At 37.0% G+C, this 16,943-nt stretch overlaps 1 protein-coding gene across 3 annotated transcripts in view; it reads left to right on the forward strand.

The window, feature by feature from the left end:
- Positions 1-16,943, forward strand: part of DCAF6 (DDB1 and CUL4 associated factor 6) — a 124,141-nt gene that overhangs the window by 70,701 nt on the left and 36,497 nt on the right. Inside the window, exons 11-12 of one of the 3 annotated variants that reach the window (XM_062192699.1) lie at positions 247-417; positions 9,109-9,168. The exons of 1 other annotated variant lie outside the window; for it this stretch is intronic. In XM_062192699.1, the coding sequence (XP_062048683.1) occupies positions 247-417; positions 9,109-9,168 (231 nt within the window). The remainder of the gene's footprint in view (positions 1-246; positions 418-9,108; positions 9,169-16,943) is intronic. One more of the 3 variants, XM_062192700.1, reaches the window with a different exon arrangement.

The following is a 16,943-nucleotide window of genomic DNA, read 5'->3' on the forward strand; positions in this document are numbered from 1 at the left end:
TATCCTGTTTGTTTAAATATTCTTAGAGAAATATATATATCATTCATCACAGTTAAAGCTCTGTGTATATAGTTTGTCTCGTTATTTAATGATCAGGAATTTCTTTTTTATTGGAAATTTGTTTTCAGGATTCCTCTATGAGATGTGTTTTATTTATATCTTTCTGTTCTTTAATGTGTAATCAAATTCTTATTACTTTCTGTTTTCTTACTGTCTTTTTCACCTTTCTTTTCCTGTTTGTGTCAGAATTTCTAAGGGGCCCTGAGATAGCTTTACTCCGTAAGCGCCTGCAACAACTGAGGCTTAAGAAGGCCGAGCAGCAGAGGCAGCAGGAACTAGCTGCACGTGCCCAACAACAGGCTTCCACTTCTGATCAGGCTTCACTTGAGGGCTCTTCACAGGACCCTCATGCTGCAGGTTATTACCGTCAAGTGTCCTTAAGCAGCTGGTAGAAGTTTTATTAATACTGCTACTGTGCAATAAGATGCTTCCCTTTTCACATTCAAAAAGAAAGCTAATGTGCTTGCAGCTTATACCTCCCTTCCTTGCATATGGTGATTATTCATCCTCACTGTTTGAGGGACAGATTGGTAGCAGTGTTTGCCAGAGAGATGAATAAATAAACTAATCCATGATTTTATTTATATTTCGAGGAGCAAACATTTACTACTGCTATAGCTAATAAATTGGTTAAATATATATATATATATGTATATATAAATACAGAGAGTGAGAGAAAGAGATCTTCCATCTACTGGTTCACTCCTCAAATCGCTACAATAGCTGGATCTAGGCCAGACTGAAGCCAAGAGCCAGAAATTCCTTTTTTTTTTTTTTAATTTTATTTGGGGTGGGGGTGGGGAGAGAAAAAGAGAACAAGGCAGACAGAGCCCCGATTTGCTGGTTTACTCTCAAAATGCCCACGATGGCTAGGGCTGGACTGGGCCAAAGCTGGGAGCCGGAGCCTCAGTGCACATCTTCCATGTGGGTGGCAGGGATCCAGTTACGTGATCCATCACCCACTGCCTCCCTGAGTCTTCATTGGCAAGAAGCTAGAATCAGGAACTGGACCTGAGAATCAGACCCACATACTCTGATAAGGGCATATCAGCTGGCCTCTTCTCTGCTTAAATGCCCACCTATAATAAAAGAGTTTTTCACAGTCATGTAGTGACATTAGAGCCTACATTGATATTGCTGTTCACATTTCCTAAATGTTTAAATAAATGAGTACTTATGACTGCTAGCTCTTTATTTTCTTCGGAAAATTAACTAATATTCCTATGTAAATCTAGTAATGTTAGATTTTTGAATGTTAGATTTTGGCCATAATAACATGCCAACTCATTCATTCCCTTTTGTCATCATTTGAAAATTTTTACTATTTTTTTAAGATTAATTTTTTATTTGAAACTCAGAGGGAGAGAAAGACATCTTTCATCTGTTGGTTCACTTCCCAGATGGCACGGTGGCCAGGACTGGGCCAGGCCAAAGCTTGGAGCTTCTTCCAGGTCTCCCATGTGGGTGGCAGGACCCAAACACCTGAGCCCTCTTCTACTGTTTTTCCCAGGCCATTAGCAGGGAGGTGGATCCGAAGTGGAGCAACTCAGCCACAAATGCACATAAGGGATGTTGGCATCACAGTTGGTGACTTAACCAGCTATGTCACAACACCAGCCCCTACTTCTTTCTATACATAATCAACTCCCTTTTATGTATGGCAGTGAAGTTATTTCATGGTCTCATGTTTCTGTTCTTATATCATCACATTCTGATAAAACAACAATAATCTGTGCCAGTCTCTTTCCATTGATCATTTTAATGACCCTGTTCTTTTGTGATCAGAAAGCTTATGATGCTCAATAAACATTTGTTGAAAAAAAATAAAAGATAAAGCACAAATTGATTTGCCAATTTAGTTCTTTCAAAATGGATGTTAGGTACAATAATTCCTATATATAGTACAGGTATTATAGAAGGTGCTGTAAATCTTGTGTTTAGGAACGAAAATGTGTCTAGATGGTCTCATGCTAATGAATTTATGATACTTCCTTCTGCCACCGTAAGGAGTGGTGAGTTTGGGCATTATTTACTTCGAGAACTATGATTTAAGTACTTGGATTTAATCTGTGCTTTAAATTGATAGAGCTGGAAAGCCCCACTTTAATCTGTAGCAGTATATGTGCTGCCGAAGCGAGCACTTTAATCAGCAGTAAATACTGTGGTTAAAACAGTACATTAAATAGTGCTGTGGTAAAATGAAATAAATTTAAACCATTGGATTATAGATAACAGTGTTTGGGACAAATCATGGATGTGATTTTAATTTAGTGTTATATTTATGGAGGAAATATCAGCCAGGCAAGGTGTCGTATTCTTTTTCTATTGGAAAATATTGTTCTATAATTAAAAGTAACTACCAGAAAATGTGATTGGATTACAATGATGTTTATTAATAAAACACTTTATGATTTTGTGTTATATATAACATTAGCCAGTGTTTCTATAAAAAAAAAAAAAAAAGACATAACAACCAATTAAAAGGAAAATAAAATGTCCCTACCTATATCAACATTTCACTCCCCAAGTTGCTACAACAGCTAGAGCCGGGTCAGGCCAAAGCCAGGAACTTCATCTGGGTTTTAGAATTATCTTTTGTTTGTTATTAAACAACATTTTTGGGCCTGTGAGGCTAGGTAGATAGGCTAATTATTAGAAACCCTTAGTGTTCTCATTCAGTGAATGTTGCTCCTTCCTACAAAGTGAAGTAGTTTGTCTGTGTGTTACTCTGGTAACTGTTTGTATGAGGCCCTGATTAATCGGTTGCTTGCACTATGTTCATTCGCTAGTGCTACTTTAATCTGATTCTGTGCTTCCATGTCATAGGAACACTATTTTGTAATTGAAAGTTTTAAGAACCATTAATAACATACTCTCAGTTTTTTTATAAGGCACAACTAATAAAATCTATGTACTTTGCTTAATAAGTTTTGGATGTGAGGAAAAATGAGTTAGCTGAAGATAAAATTTTTCATTTTAGAACATAAATTATGAAAAATTAGAAATTAATGAAATCAGCAGAAAGATCATTTTAATTGAATAACACTGAGACTTATAATTAAATACAGTAAATACAGTTCTTTGGGTGTGTATTATTGACATTGACTCATTCTTACTACTCTCAGTCAAGAAGGTACCTCAATTAGAATTCTAATATTTATTAATAGTAGAATATGTGCATTTCTCTTAAACAAGCATATTTTTCCATTATACTTTGCTACCTGTAGAGTAGATGTTAAGTTATGATGCTACCAATAAATGATATTCTGTTATATTCTCATATATTTAGTCTTTTTGAATATGATATTCAAAGGAGATACTACTGATTTATAAACCAAGAGAGTTTAATTTAACATTGTCTTTTCAAAATGTAGGACTGATGAAAATCTTAAAGGACAAATGTAAAATGAGTTAATAATACCTAATTTCTGTAAAATAACTGCAGTCAGCATTCTATAGAAATATTCTGTATTTTGAGTAGGCTAAGATGGAAGGAGGTTGATATAGTTAGTGATAATCTCAGCTGGGATGTTATTCAGTTGCCAATATTTCTTGGCAATTGAAAACTAAAATATCATTCTAGAGCACCATTTGATACTACCTTTGGCTTTAAATTATAATTTAAAATAGATATTAAATTATAAATAATGAGTTTTCCTTCTACTGCCCCAGTTGAGAACTCTTTCATTACTCTTACATGGAAATTCTAATATAAAATATTTAAGAGTGGTACTCTTGAGATTTAAACATGGAGGAAGGAAGAAAAGAGTAATGACCTGCATGCTTGCTCCCTCATGTTACTCCCAAAGCATCTTTGCTTTAAATAGCCCAGTTTGTTGGACTCTTGTTTGGCTCTCAAAGAATTATTGGCACCTACAAATGATAATCTTCAAAATTGAGTTCCAAAAATAAAGTTGTTCAAACTATGTTATCTTAAAGGATTTTTATTTTGTTTTTAACCACATTGAGATACTTCATTTTATTTACTTTTAAAGATTTATTTATTTATTTGAAAGCCAGAGTTACAGAGAGACAGAGAAAGAGAGAGAAAGGTCTTCCATCCACTGGTTCACTCCCCAAATGGCCACAACAGCCAGAGGTGGGCCAATCCAAAGCCAGGAGCCACATGCTTCTTCCAGGTCTCCCACATGGAAGCTGGGCCCAAGGACTTTGGCCATTCTCTACTGCTTTCCCAGGCCATAGCAGAGAGCTGGATCAGAAGTGGAGCAGCCAGGACTTTGAATTAGCTCCCATATGGGATTCTGGCATTGCAGGCAGCTGCTTATCTGCTATGCCACAGCATTGGCCCCGAGATAGTTCATTTTAAAAATGTTTATTTTCATCTACTTGAAAGGCAGAGTGAAAGAGAAGAAAAGAGAGAGTCAGTTTTCTATCTGCTGACTTCCTAAGTACCTACAACAGCCACGACTAGCCCAGACTGAAATTACGAGCCCAGAACCTTTGCCCAGTTCTCCCATGTGGGTTTCGGATGCCCAATCACTTGAGCCATCATCTGCTGCTTCAGAATGCATTAACACAAAGCTGGTTTGGAAGTGGAGCATCCAGAAACCAAATGGGCACTCTGAATCGGATGTGGTTGTCTTAAGCAGTAGCTTAACCTGCTCTTTCATAATCTTGGTCCCCTTATTTAATTTTTGCCACATACATATAGACTACAAGGAAATATTCCATAACTCTTTCTGTACTTTTAGGAAATACATCATAACTTAACAAGAAAGTCTTTTTTAGGACTTTTTTCCCCAAAAAGTGATAAATCTGTTTTCATCACATTACCGCATTGATACAAGACTTCTCTGAATTCATATACTTGGGCCTGTGGCTAGATAACCTTGGGCAGTTCATTTATTTTGGCTACTTCATGCCTCAGTTTTCCCCCTTATTTACTTATTTAGATAATGTAGTTTTCCATGATTTACAAAAATGGCATGTGGATAGGTCAGCCAACACTCTGTATCATTTTTATATTAGGAGAGCAGTACACCTAGCGTACTATCTTATGTTATCTTTCATTTACTATGTCACAGTGCCCTCATACAACGGCTTTGTAAAGTTGATAGTATTGAGGGTTTTGAATGAGCTGAATGTACATTTATCACATAGATTCCCTAAAGAGCTATGGCAAAGGCATTCAGCATATGGCTGATTTTAAGCCCAACTCTTTTTTTCCATTTCAGGTCCCCTGAAGTCATGGGTTGCTGGCTCCTGCTCAGAGTGACAACACCTGTGGAGTCTGCTGGTACTGTTCCCCCACCACAGAGCCCCACTGGAGCATGGAGCCAGCCTAGAGAGGGTCAGGTAGGAACTGTTTTTTCACTTTATGGCACGGTTTTGCCAATTGGAAAAACAACAACAAGAATAAAAATCATTTGTACCCCAAAAGGGTATCAAATATTGGTGATTATTTTTTGAAAAAGGGCTTTTCAAAACTGAGCCATATTGGAAAAAATCAGCACTTACCCAATCCTGTGCAAGCAGGCTCTCTGCAGCTACAGATTCCCCTGTGTCCATAGCGACAGTGATGTTATATAGTGCTTTTCCAGTGGAGAGTGTGACCTGTGTTTTTAATGTTTATGAATGGCTAATACATCAAATAGGGTATTTCCTAGTTCTGTAAGCAAAACAACGAGGAGTCCCTTAGACATTTAAACATGATGATAGGCTCCATTTTTCCAGAACAGCTTTGTACCATTATTTTTCTTTCAATATCAGCCAAATAATATTAATTGACTCTTTTCTATGTGTCACCTAAGTCATTTACATGGATTATCTCATAAAATTGTCCCAAGAATACTGTGTGGTAGATACTGTGATTTCTTCATTTTATAGTCATGTAGGTTGCCTAGGGTTATCCTATTCCTGAGTAGAAGAGCCACATTTGAACCCAGGGAGCTTGGCTGAAGGGGCCTTGTTATAATTATTTTTTTTCTATAATTATTTTTTTTCTCACAGTTAAGAAAATTGACCATGAGACATGCCGAGCTTTAGGGTAATGTTTATTTTTCCCTAAAAATAATGGCTGTGCTTCAAAACAGTTCACGTAAACTGACCAGAATTGTATTTTATAACAGGTTATCATTGGACCATATATTCAGGTTCTTATTTTGTGGTGGTGCTTTCTAGAGGATATTTCATAAAGAGGTGGACTAGAGTAGACACATAACTGAAGCAGTCAGCTGAGCTGGTAATTTCATTTTTTGTATTATTTATTCTGATGGTTATTGTGATAGTATTTCAAAACATTTCTGAAAGAACAGAGTTGTAGGTACTGAATTTCTGAACAGTCAATAATCTAAAAACATTTCACATAAAATGTTCATGTAAGAGAAGAATAATCCCTCCAAGAACAGTTGCACGATCCCAAGATTTTAAATAGAATAGAAACAGTCACCAAGAAGGATTTCTCCATAAAGATTAGTCAGATAATATCCCAGAAATAGTCTAAATCTGTGCCAACTTGTAAAGTCAGAAAGGAAAATCTTTGCAGTTTAATACTATCTTTTTGTCTTAACACAAACTTAAATATTTTAAATCCTTTAAGAATTTTAAAATAGTTTTGTAGAGATGTTAGCATGCTCCTACATCATCATCACTGTATATTTTCAGTGACATACTCTTTCCTGAATTTTACTTGAAAAATGAAGTAAGGTACACATTATTTTAGTAAAATTTTACATCCCGTAATAGTTATGAAAAACTTGAAAGATTTTTTAAAGATTTATTTGAAAGAGTTACAGAGAGAAAGAAAGAGGAGAGACAGAGACAGAGATCTGCCATCTGCTGGTTCACTCCCCAAATGGATGCAACAACCGGGGCTGGGCCAGGCCAAAGCCAGGATCTTCTTCAAGGTCTTTTAAAAGGGTGCAGGGTCGCAAGGACTTGGGCCATCTTCTGCTGCTTTCTCAGGTCCCTTAGCAGGGAGTCAGATTGGAAGTGAAACAACTAGAACTGGAACTGGCGTCCGTACGGGTTGTTGGCATTGCAGATGGCAGCTTAGCCAGCTGTGCCACAGCGCTGGTCCCAAAAGTTAAATATTTGAAGAGAAGATTTCTTGGAGAGTTTATAGTATTTTTAGGGCTCATATTAAATGAGAGGAACATGATATGGATTACAAAGCTAAAAGGGTGAAAAATATACTTTTCAGGATTTTTTTCTAACATTTATTTCATTGACATGTTCTAATTTTAAATAATGTAATCCTATTTGTAAAGAGCAGCTTAATTTGGTCTTCAGAAACAAAATAGATGGTAGTATTGAATCTAACTCTGAAATGGATAAATAGAATTTTTAAAAAGGAAAGTAAAGCATAAATAGATTGGGAAACTGCTTAAGATGCCATTGTACCAACTTTGTTTTTAGTGTTTAACTAAATTTTGTGATGAAGAGGTGATAAGTTAGGATAAGTAAAAGCTATTACTAAGTGATCATACTTTATCAAAATCCACTGACAAAATATACTCAAATGGCTGTAATTAAAAATGGAGCAAGTAGTCAAATAATATAAAATTGGTGTGAATTCAGGATATAATGGAAACTTTTTTTAGCTGTCTAGTAAAAACAGACTTTCCTTAAAATACCCATTTGGGTGTTGGCAGGATGAATTGCCATTGTGAGCTGAAACTGGTTATTTATTAACAATATTTGCTGAGAACTATAAGATATTAGAAACTAAGTAATTATTTTTACATTTGAGGGAGAGCTATGCTTATTACCTGTATTTTCTCTTTTACTGTACCCCACTGGAACGCTGGGACCTAAACCAGGAATTAGAAGGAGCCACCTCCTTCTACAGGTTCAGTATTTTATCCAGAATACTTGAAATCAGGGTGTTTCAGCTTTCAGGTGTTTTTGGATTTTGTAGTATTTGCATAAATGTGATAAAAATATCTTGGGATGAGACCCACATCTAAGCACAAAATTCATTTAATGTTTCAATATACCTTATACACAGTCTGAAGATAATTTTATATAATACTTTTAGTGTAATTGTGTTTTGATTGTAGCCTGTCACAGGATACCAGTTGTGGAATTCTACTTGTAGAGTCATGTTGGTGCTCAAAGTTTTAGATTTTGGGGCATTTTAGATTTTCGGTTTTTATATTAGAGATGCTTAAACTGTATTCCCCAATGCCTTGCTTCGGTTATTAAGTTCCTAGGCTGATCAGAGAGAAAGGAGAAACTTAGATCTAAAAATGTTGCTAATTATTATCAGTATAGGTTTAGAATCAAAGTTAACTCCAGACAATCATTCATCATACTACCTTCCTTTATACCAAGATTCTTCAATCAGTAAACCCATTTATAAAGCAAATTCTTAGAAAGTAAGCCAGTATATCCAAAAGATAAAAGCAAAACTATTCTACTTGAAGCTATAAAGTATTGAAAATGTAAAGCCCAGACCACTAAGCATTCTCCTTGCCTCTCTTTGTTTCCCCACCAAATACCTCTAAAGAAACCTAAGACTTCATGACATGATACAGTCTCAGTTGCACAATATACCGTAGAGTTTTAAAAGTTATATATGTTTCTGTAATGGCAATTCCTTCATTGAATTGTTTCTTTTGTCTAACATCTTGACTTGAGCACCTTGTTCAGCTCACAGTGCAGCAGACACCTCGCCAATTGGAATGAGCTTCTCATTTCATGCTTTGAGTCCTCCAAGGCAGAGTGAAAGTTTCCTTAAGAATCTGGAAAGGAAATTTGAGAAGGGCAAAGAAGTCTTCTGCTTAGTGAAGGAAATTCCCCATTTCTAATGTATCTACCTTGTACTTGTGCTTGTGCTAAATGAACTTGATAAAAGGTATATGCATGAAAGTAGAATGTTTTCTCATTCAAAATTGCTAAATGCTTGCCTGAAATAACATATTTTAAGCACATGGCCCTGCTTACTCACTGCTTGGGAAATACACCACAGTACTTACTTCCATTCCCTACCTTATATATTTGTTTCTTAAGCTTAGAGATGATCATGACATTGCTGTGCAGTTTTCTGCTGCTTACTTTTAAGTTGAAATCTCATTTTTGTTTCAGATTCTCCTTCTTCTGTGGTTAACAAACAGCTCGGATCCATGTCACTTGACGAGCAACAGGGTGCGTGCAACAGGAGATGCGCTATGCCCATCCATCCATAGTTTTATTGCAATGCATAAACAAAGCTCACTCTCGCTTTCTTATAGCATTCCATTTTGATTGTGGTCTTAAAGTCAGTGTTTGATGAACTAAAATATCCTAGGTAGTTTTGCACACAAACGGCCTTCTTGGCCTATACAAGTTATTTTCTGTGTAAGCTAAATTAGTTTTTATTTTTGGCCATTTATGCCCACTTTGGATTTGTTCCCTGTAACAATATTGTAATGGATTTAAACTGTATCCATTTGTTAAGTTTTAGGTGTCTGTCATGAAACTGTGAAACTGTGAGTTTGAGATTAGCTGTCATCCTTATAACTCACTGGTTGTTTGAACATAGTAATATTGTAGATTACAGGATTGCTATGGTAATGATAGTTGCTATTTCTGGTTTTTCTTAATATCTGTTTTTATTTTTGAAAGAGTTACAGAGAGAGAGGGAGAGACAGAGAAAGATCTTCCACCTGCTGATTCACTCCTCAGGTAGCAGCAACAGTCAGGGCTGGGCCATGCTGAAGCCAGGAATCAGGAGCCTCTTCTGGGTCTCCCACGTGGGTGGCAAGAGCCCAGACACTTGGGCCATCTTCCATTGGTTTTCTCAGGCCATTACCAGGGAGCTGGATGGGAAATGGAGAAACTGACACACAAACCGGCACTCATGTAGGGTTCTAGTGTCATGGGTGGCAGTTATACCCACTATGCCATGATGCCAGCCCCGATGATACTTGGTTTTATGTCTCATTTACCTGGTGGTTTAACTCCTGGTATATTTAACTATACGGAATGTGGTTAGGATCCCAGAGATAAACTTGAAAGCTGCCAGAGGGTGTTTGCATTTCCGCTGTAGTTTTTGAATTAGGAACGGTATAGGATTGGCCTGAACGCCTTCACTACAGCCTGTTGAGATAGGTTACGTATTTATCAGGCCTCATTACTGTCATATTAGGCAAAGCAAAAAGAAGGATTGGTAGAGGAAGGTATTCTGACCAAAGAGGCATCTGAAAATTAGGATGGACAAAGGAAGACTGTAGAAAACTAAAATGAACTGTTTAAAATCAGGACAAAATGGCTTACTAAAATCTTGCTTCAGATTTCCCTGAGGTTTTCCAAATATATTATGACCCAGTAATAATAAGTAATCTTAGTAACGTTAAGCCTACAATAATAACTTAGAACAATACTCATTTTTCTCTATTTAAAAAGGTTGATGGTTATCGGATTTTACAAATATTTTTGTAAAAAGTTTTAAAAATAGCACTAGAGCTCTAAGATTCAGTTGAGTAAAAGTTCATCTGTGTAGGATGTCTTAATGGTCAATAGTAATGTTGAAATATTGCTGTGTAATACCTGTTTGGCATGGGATCGAATTTAACTACATTCTTACAGTAATAAGTGGAAACTAATTTTAAGGCAAATTAGAAAACTACTTCTGATCTTAAATTATTCCTTGTAGACCTTAAGTAACACCTATTGCCATAGGTTTTTTGTTCTTAGAAAAAAAAAGGGAAAAAAGAAAGATGGGAAAGTGAATTTGAAATCTAAGTAATCAAGCATATTTTATCTTTATTCATTTATTGTTAAGATATTAACACTGGGGAATAATTACTTTAAAAATAAATACTATTACACATCATACACAAGAGTCTTCAAAATTGAAGTTCATGGAAAATGTGTCATGAAAAAAACATACATGGATTTCAAATTGTTTTTCCATTCAGAATAAACTTATATTTTAATTTCATTTTCCACAGACTTTTTTTTTTTTTAAAGATTTATTTATTTATTTGAAAGGTGGAAAGAGGGAAAGACAGAGAAGTCTTCCATCCACTCCTTCACTACCCAGATGGCCCCAGTGGCCAGGACTGGGCCAGACCGAGACCAGGAGCCAGGAGCTTCTTCCAGGCCTCCCATATGGGTGCAAGGTCCAAGCACATGGCCATCTTCTGCTGCTTTCTCAGGCACATTAACAGGGAGCTCGATAGTCAGCCTTTCCATAAGCTTTTTGAAGGACCCTCATATATTGGATTGTAATTTAAAGGCACTCTAATCATTTTTTTAAAAAACAGTTTATGTATGTAACTAGTATATCATGACTAGAGAATGTTTAGCCAGATTTCACATTGAGTCCAGTGACATAGTATAATATTATAAATAACTTGTTACTTAATTTACAAATGATATGGAAGATGAGAGGAAGAAAAGAATCAAAATTAGCTCCCAGATTTTTGGCAACAGTGCCTGGGAAAATGGTGATGTCATTTATTAGGGTTGACTAGTTTGGAAGCAAAACTCAAGAGGTTCATTCCTTTTTTTTTGGCCATGTGTAGTATGATAAACCTTTTTGTGCCATTTAAGTAGAGATGGTATGTAAGAACTCAAATATTGAGTGGGTTTGGCAAAAGTTACATCAAAATAGATCATCATGAAGTGTTTTATAATGAGATCTCTGAGCAGAAACATTCCAGTGGTGGAAAATATTTCAGTTTATTTAAATCCAGAATTTTTTAAATGCCATTTTGTTCAGTGGGATTGTCTTATAAAGTCCCGGAGACTTCACGTGACAGGCTTCTATTATCTAAAAATAACTTCTATGAAAGTTAAGAGAGACTGCCTGTTTCTGTCTCTTCTGAACTAATGTAATAACCTCTTTTTTTTTTTTTTTAAGATTTATGTATTTATTTGAAAGAGAGTTCACAGGGAGAGAGAGTGCGAGCTTCCATCCACTGGTTCACTCCTAAAATGCCCACAATGGCTGAAGCTGGGACAGTCTGAAGCTATGAGCCAGGAACAACTTCTGGATCTCCTGCATGGGTGTAGAGGCCCAAGGACTTTGGCAATCTTCCAAGGCATTCCCAGGCACGTTAGCAGAGAGCTGGATCAGAAGTGGAGCAACAGGGACTTGAACCAGCACCCATATGGGATGCTGATGTTGCAGAAGGTGGCTTTACCTACTACATCAAAACTCTGGCCCTATAATAACCTCTTTTTTAAAAAAAGATTTATTTTAATCATTTGAAAGAGTTACAGAAAGAAGTAGAAAGAGAGGGGTCTTCTGTCCACTGGTTCACTCCCCAGATGGCCTCAGCGGCTAGAACTGCACTGATCTGAAGCCAGGAGCTTCTTTTAGGTCTCATACATGGGTGCAGGGCCCAAACACTTGGCCCATCTTCTGCAGCTTTCCCAGGCTATAGCAGAGAGCTAGATCAGAAGAGGAGTCAGGACTTGAACTGCCATCCATATGGGATGCTGGCGCTGCAGGCCTAGATTTTAACTCTACACCACAGTGCCGGCCCGTATAATAACCTCTTAACTGATCTTAAATCATTTCAGGCTGTACTCTATTTTCAAACATCAGCCAGAGAAAAACTTTTTAAAATGTGGATATAGTTGTATCTTTCATCTGTCTAAACACTCCAAATCCATGCCTTGGCTTACAAGCCTGATGTGACCTGACCTTATCTTGCCAACATCATCCCAGACAACTGTTTCCTCACTAAGTTCTTTTCACATAGGCCTACTCTCAGTTCCACTAGCACTCTTTAACTCCTTAGCCTCTCAAATCTCTTGTATACACTGTTCCCTCTAGCACATGCTTTTCCATTGGGGAACTTCTGACTCAGCCTTCAAATCTCACTTAGATCATTACTAAAAGATAATATGATCTCCCAGTCTACAAGAGTTCTCCCATTTTTTCATTCTTTATGACTTATTTTCCGACATTATATTTGTAATTATATATTTGGGGGATTGTTTAATATCTGCCTCTTTCCATATTCTCTGTTAAATATTCAATGCCTAAAATTATACTAGTTATTTGGCAAACAATATTTTTTGAGTAAGTGAATTAATTCTTTAGCTGTGGTGAGCTATAGAAATTTTTTTCAGCTTGGGAGAAACATGATAGATTTATATATTGGATTGATAATTTTGGTACCATTTGATGATTGAATGCAAGACAGAGTAAGGCTGAGAACAGCTAGAGCTTGTAAATGACTATTGTAATAATCATCTCTCTAGATGAGAGAGCATGAGGAATCCAAACTAAGAATAGTGATGAGAAATGTCAACAGATTTTTAAAATATTTGAGAGGTAGAATTAATGATACATTGAGACTGACTAGAAATGAATGAGAGAATGATGAGGTGTCCTGATAGTTACAGATAGCGATTCATTAACTGAGATTTCAGGAAAAATAGCAGATTTGGGGGGAAAGAACGTATATGAGATTTCTTTTTAGGTGTTGTAGTTGATGGATGTTTTCAGTCTGTTTTTTGTTGCTGTATTAGAAGACCTGAAACTGAACAGTTCATAAAGGAAAGCGGCTTCTTTTGGGCTCATGGTTCCAGAAACTAGGGAGGTGCTGGTTTATGTCTGGCTTCTGTTGAGGACCTCATGCTGCTCTGTGCATGGCATAAAACTGGAAGGGGCACATTGATGCCTATGGAACAGAGATCATCTGGTCAGCTCCCTATGATGGAGCTATTAGGAGGTGGGGCCCAGAGGGAGTTGTCTTGGTCTTTCAGAAGTGAGTTCTTTTGTGGGTCTGGGTTGGTCATTGGGAGCACAGGTTGTTATTGAGCTCAGCTTCTTCGGTGTTCTCTCTTGCCACATATCTTCAGTCTCCACTCATGTAGCAAATACACTGTTTTTACTTAAATTATTCATTTATTTGTAGTGCTTTGGGGAGATACTGGTAGATAGAGATCAGCAGGTGACTTTTCCTGCCACTTCAAGGTTAACACCCACTTTTTGATTGAGCACAGTGGGTGGTTAATTGCTTAAATAGAAAACCCTAAGGGATAAATTGTGGGAGAGGATGTGTAGAAGGAGATAGAGATCATGAGCTCAGTTGTTTGAATTGTCTGTTTGAGACACCTAAATGGAAAAACAGGATGAGCTGTTGATTGTATGGTATCAACCTAAAAAAAAGAAAGTGGCTTTCTAAGAATCTGTGATTTTGAGAATTAATAGAAGATTGCAACCTGCGTTATTTACAGAGGTTAAAAAAGACAGTGGTTTTTAAAGGTAAAATGGGGGTTATATAAATTGTTTCTTTGACTACAAGGATGAGTAACAAGGATAGCATTGGTCCAAGGTTGAATAGGAAGTTGCTGAGCAGATGTCTTCATGGAATTCTTTGTGTGAGGTTTCAGTGGCATTTATGCAAGGTTGTTTGCAGAGTCCTTCTAATAGCTTTTAGCATAGCCATGTGTGCATGAGAACCTCTCCTTTATGGTCACCCAACTGCATTTTATTAGTTTGACTTAAGTGACTCCATTTTGGTGCTGACAACTTCACGAAGCTTTAAATCGGTTTGGAAATTTTCTGCATATAGATGCTAATTGAAACCATGAAAGTAGATTAAATAAAGGAGGATGCAAGTAAATTAAACTTTTTTTTTAATATGAGATACAGAGATAGATAGAAAAGAAGCTCCCATCTACTAGTTTATTCCCCATGTGCCTGCATTGGCCCCTGGCTCTGCTTGAAGCAAGGAGGTGGAAACTCATTCCAGGTTTCCCAAATGGGTAGCAGAGACTCAGTGACTTTAGCCATGACTGCTGCCTCCCAGGGTCCACATTTGCAGAACTCAAACTCTAGCTCTCCAACGTGCGATGCAGTCTTAGCTGGTATCTTAACTACTAGGCCAAACACTTGCCTCCCAAAATACAGACTTTAGAAGCATTTGCTTATCCAACTTAAATAGAATAAGTTAGGGGAAATGTAAATGTGTACAGATTTTTTTTCAACTAGTGGAAGAATTAAAAAAAAAAGTTCTTTTTTTTTTTTTTTTTTGACAGGCAGAGTGGATAGTGAGAGAGAGAGAGACAAAGAAAGGTCTTCCTTTTTGCCGTTGGTTCACCCTCCAATGGCCGCTGCGGCCGGCGCATCTCGCTGATCCGAAGCCAGGAGCCAGGTGCTTCTCCTGGTCTCCCATGCGGGTGCAGGGCCCAAGCACTTGGGCCATCCTCCACTGCCTTCCCGGGCCATAGCAGATAGCTGGCCTGGAAGAGGGGCAACCGGGATAGAATCCGGCGCCCCAACTGGGACTAGAACCCAGTGTGCCGGCGCCGCAAGGCGGAGGATTAGCCCGTTAAGCCATGGCGCCAGCCAAAAAAAATAGTTCTTTAAACTAGAATATTTTTTCTTAGATGTTTAACTCTTAAATTATGCACTGTGTCAGAAATAAATGGTAATTCATTCATTGATAGTTCAGGACTCCACATTCCTGGGAAAATAATTGTATATAAGGAGTAGAATAGAGCAAGTCTATGAAATGAATTCTTTTTTTTTGGTCATTGTTAGGGTTATTTTATTTATTTGAAAGGCAAATTTACAGTGAGAAAGAGAGGTCTTCCTTCCATCTGCTGGTTCACTCCCCAAATGGCCGCAGTGGCTGGGGCTGGGCCAGGCAGGTTCCAGGAGCTTGTTCCCAGTTTCTCACATGGGTGCAGGGACCCAAGCACTTGAGCCATCTTCTGCTGCTTTTCAAGGAACATTAGCAGGGAGCTGGATCAGAAGTGGAGCAGCCGTGACTCATCCGCCCCTATAAAGGGTACTGGTGTCGCAGGCATCAACTTTATCTGCTACAATGGCACCCCCCATAAATGAATTCTAAAACTTGGATATATCAGTCTTATAAATACTACATGAAAAGAAACCAGGCTCTGTATTGTGTAGTTTCTGCCAGAAATAGTGTTTATGTGCAAGTTATAAAGGAAATAACTAGGCTCAGGAGGCTAAAGTTTTTATAACAGAAGAGTCCATTCTATTTTAATAGTGATGGGTCAACTTTATACAAGGTTGAACTTATTAAGAACTATCAAGAATAATTATTTTATGATGAAATGAATGCTGCTATGTTTTATAAGATTTATAAACATAGATCATATTCCTGATAGATTAAATAATTTCATAGAAATATCTTAGGAAGAAAGCTTCAATTATCAGTATAATCTATGGGAGCTTTTTGAGGAGTAGGGGGGTTAGCTGTATAAGTTCAAATGTTCCCTATACTGTTCTGACCTCTTAATAGCTCTTTATTTGTTAAATTCCTGTAGTCATAGAATATAAATATCCAAAACTGTGTCTTTAATTTTCTTCTAGAGAGAAATATGGCATTTAAATTCTACAAGGCTTCTTACAAGTTATTCTTCTATTTCAAGTTAGATCTAAGAAATTCAGTCCTTCATTTCTCTCATACATGCTTTTGTTTTCCATTCCATCTTTATAATAAGTGAAAAACAGTAAAATACCTTAAAATGTTCTAAGAGAGAATAGATGAACTAGCACCAACCTCTGAGTTCCCTTGGTCATCCCCTTTTGCTGCTGTCTGGCTCCACTAATTCCAGAATCCTAAAGATGAACAGTGTCTTTAGCATCAGTGGAACAAAGATCTCAGCAACGTATTGGAAGAATGGGGCAATTTGTGTGTTCAAATGTGTAGCTAATAGGAAATTTTGCAAAGATGGTCAAGAGTAGGACAGATGTTTTACAAGTTCCATTCTTGATAATTTTATTTAAGCTACAGGTCTATTTTATCAGAAGCAAAACACTGAATGTAATACTGAATCTTTAAAGGTAATAATGGGCTGTAGATTTATTTCCAGCAACTGTTTATGTCAAGTCCATGGTCATAACAAAAACAATATAAACAAAAAGTGGTTTTTAGCATTTCTGATACCTGCTTTATTTTATTTTCAAATTGGAATTAATTTTGCATGATAGGATTTCTCAT

This window comes from Lepus europaeus, chromosome 5 (genome assembly GCF_033115175.1).
Source record: "Lepus europaeus isolate LE1 chromosome 5, mLepTim1.pri, whole genome shotgun sequence".
NCBI classification, from domain to species: Eukaryota; Metazoa; Chordata; class Mammalia; order Lagomorpha; family Leporidae; genus Lepus; species Lepus europaeus.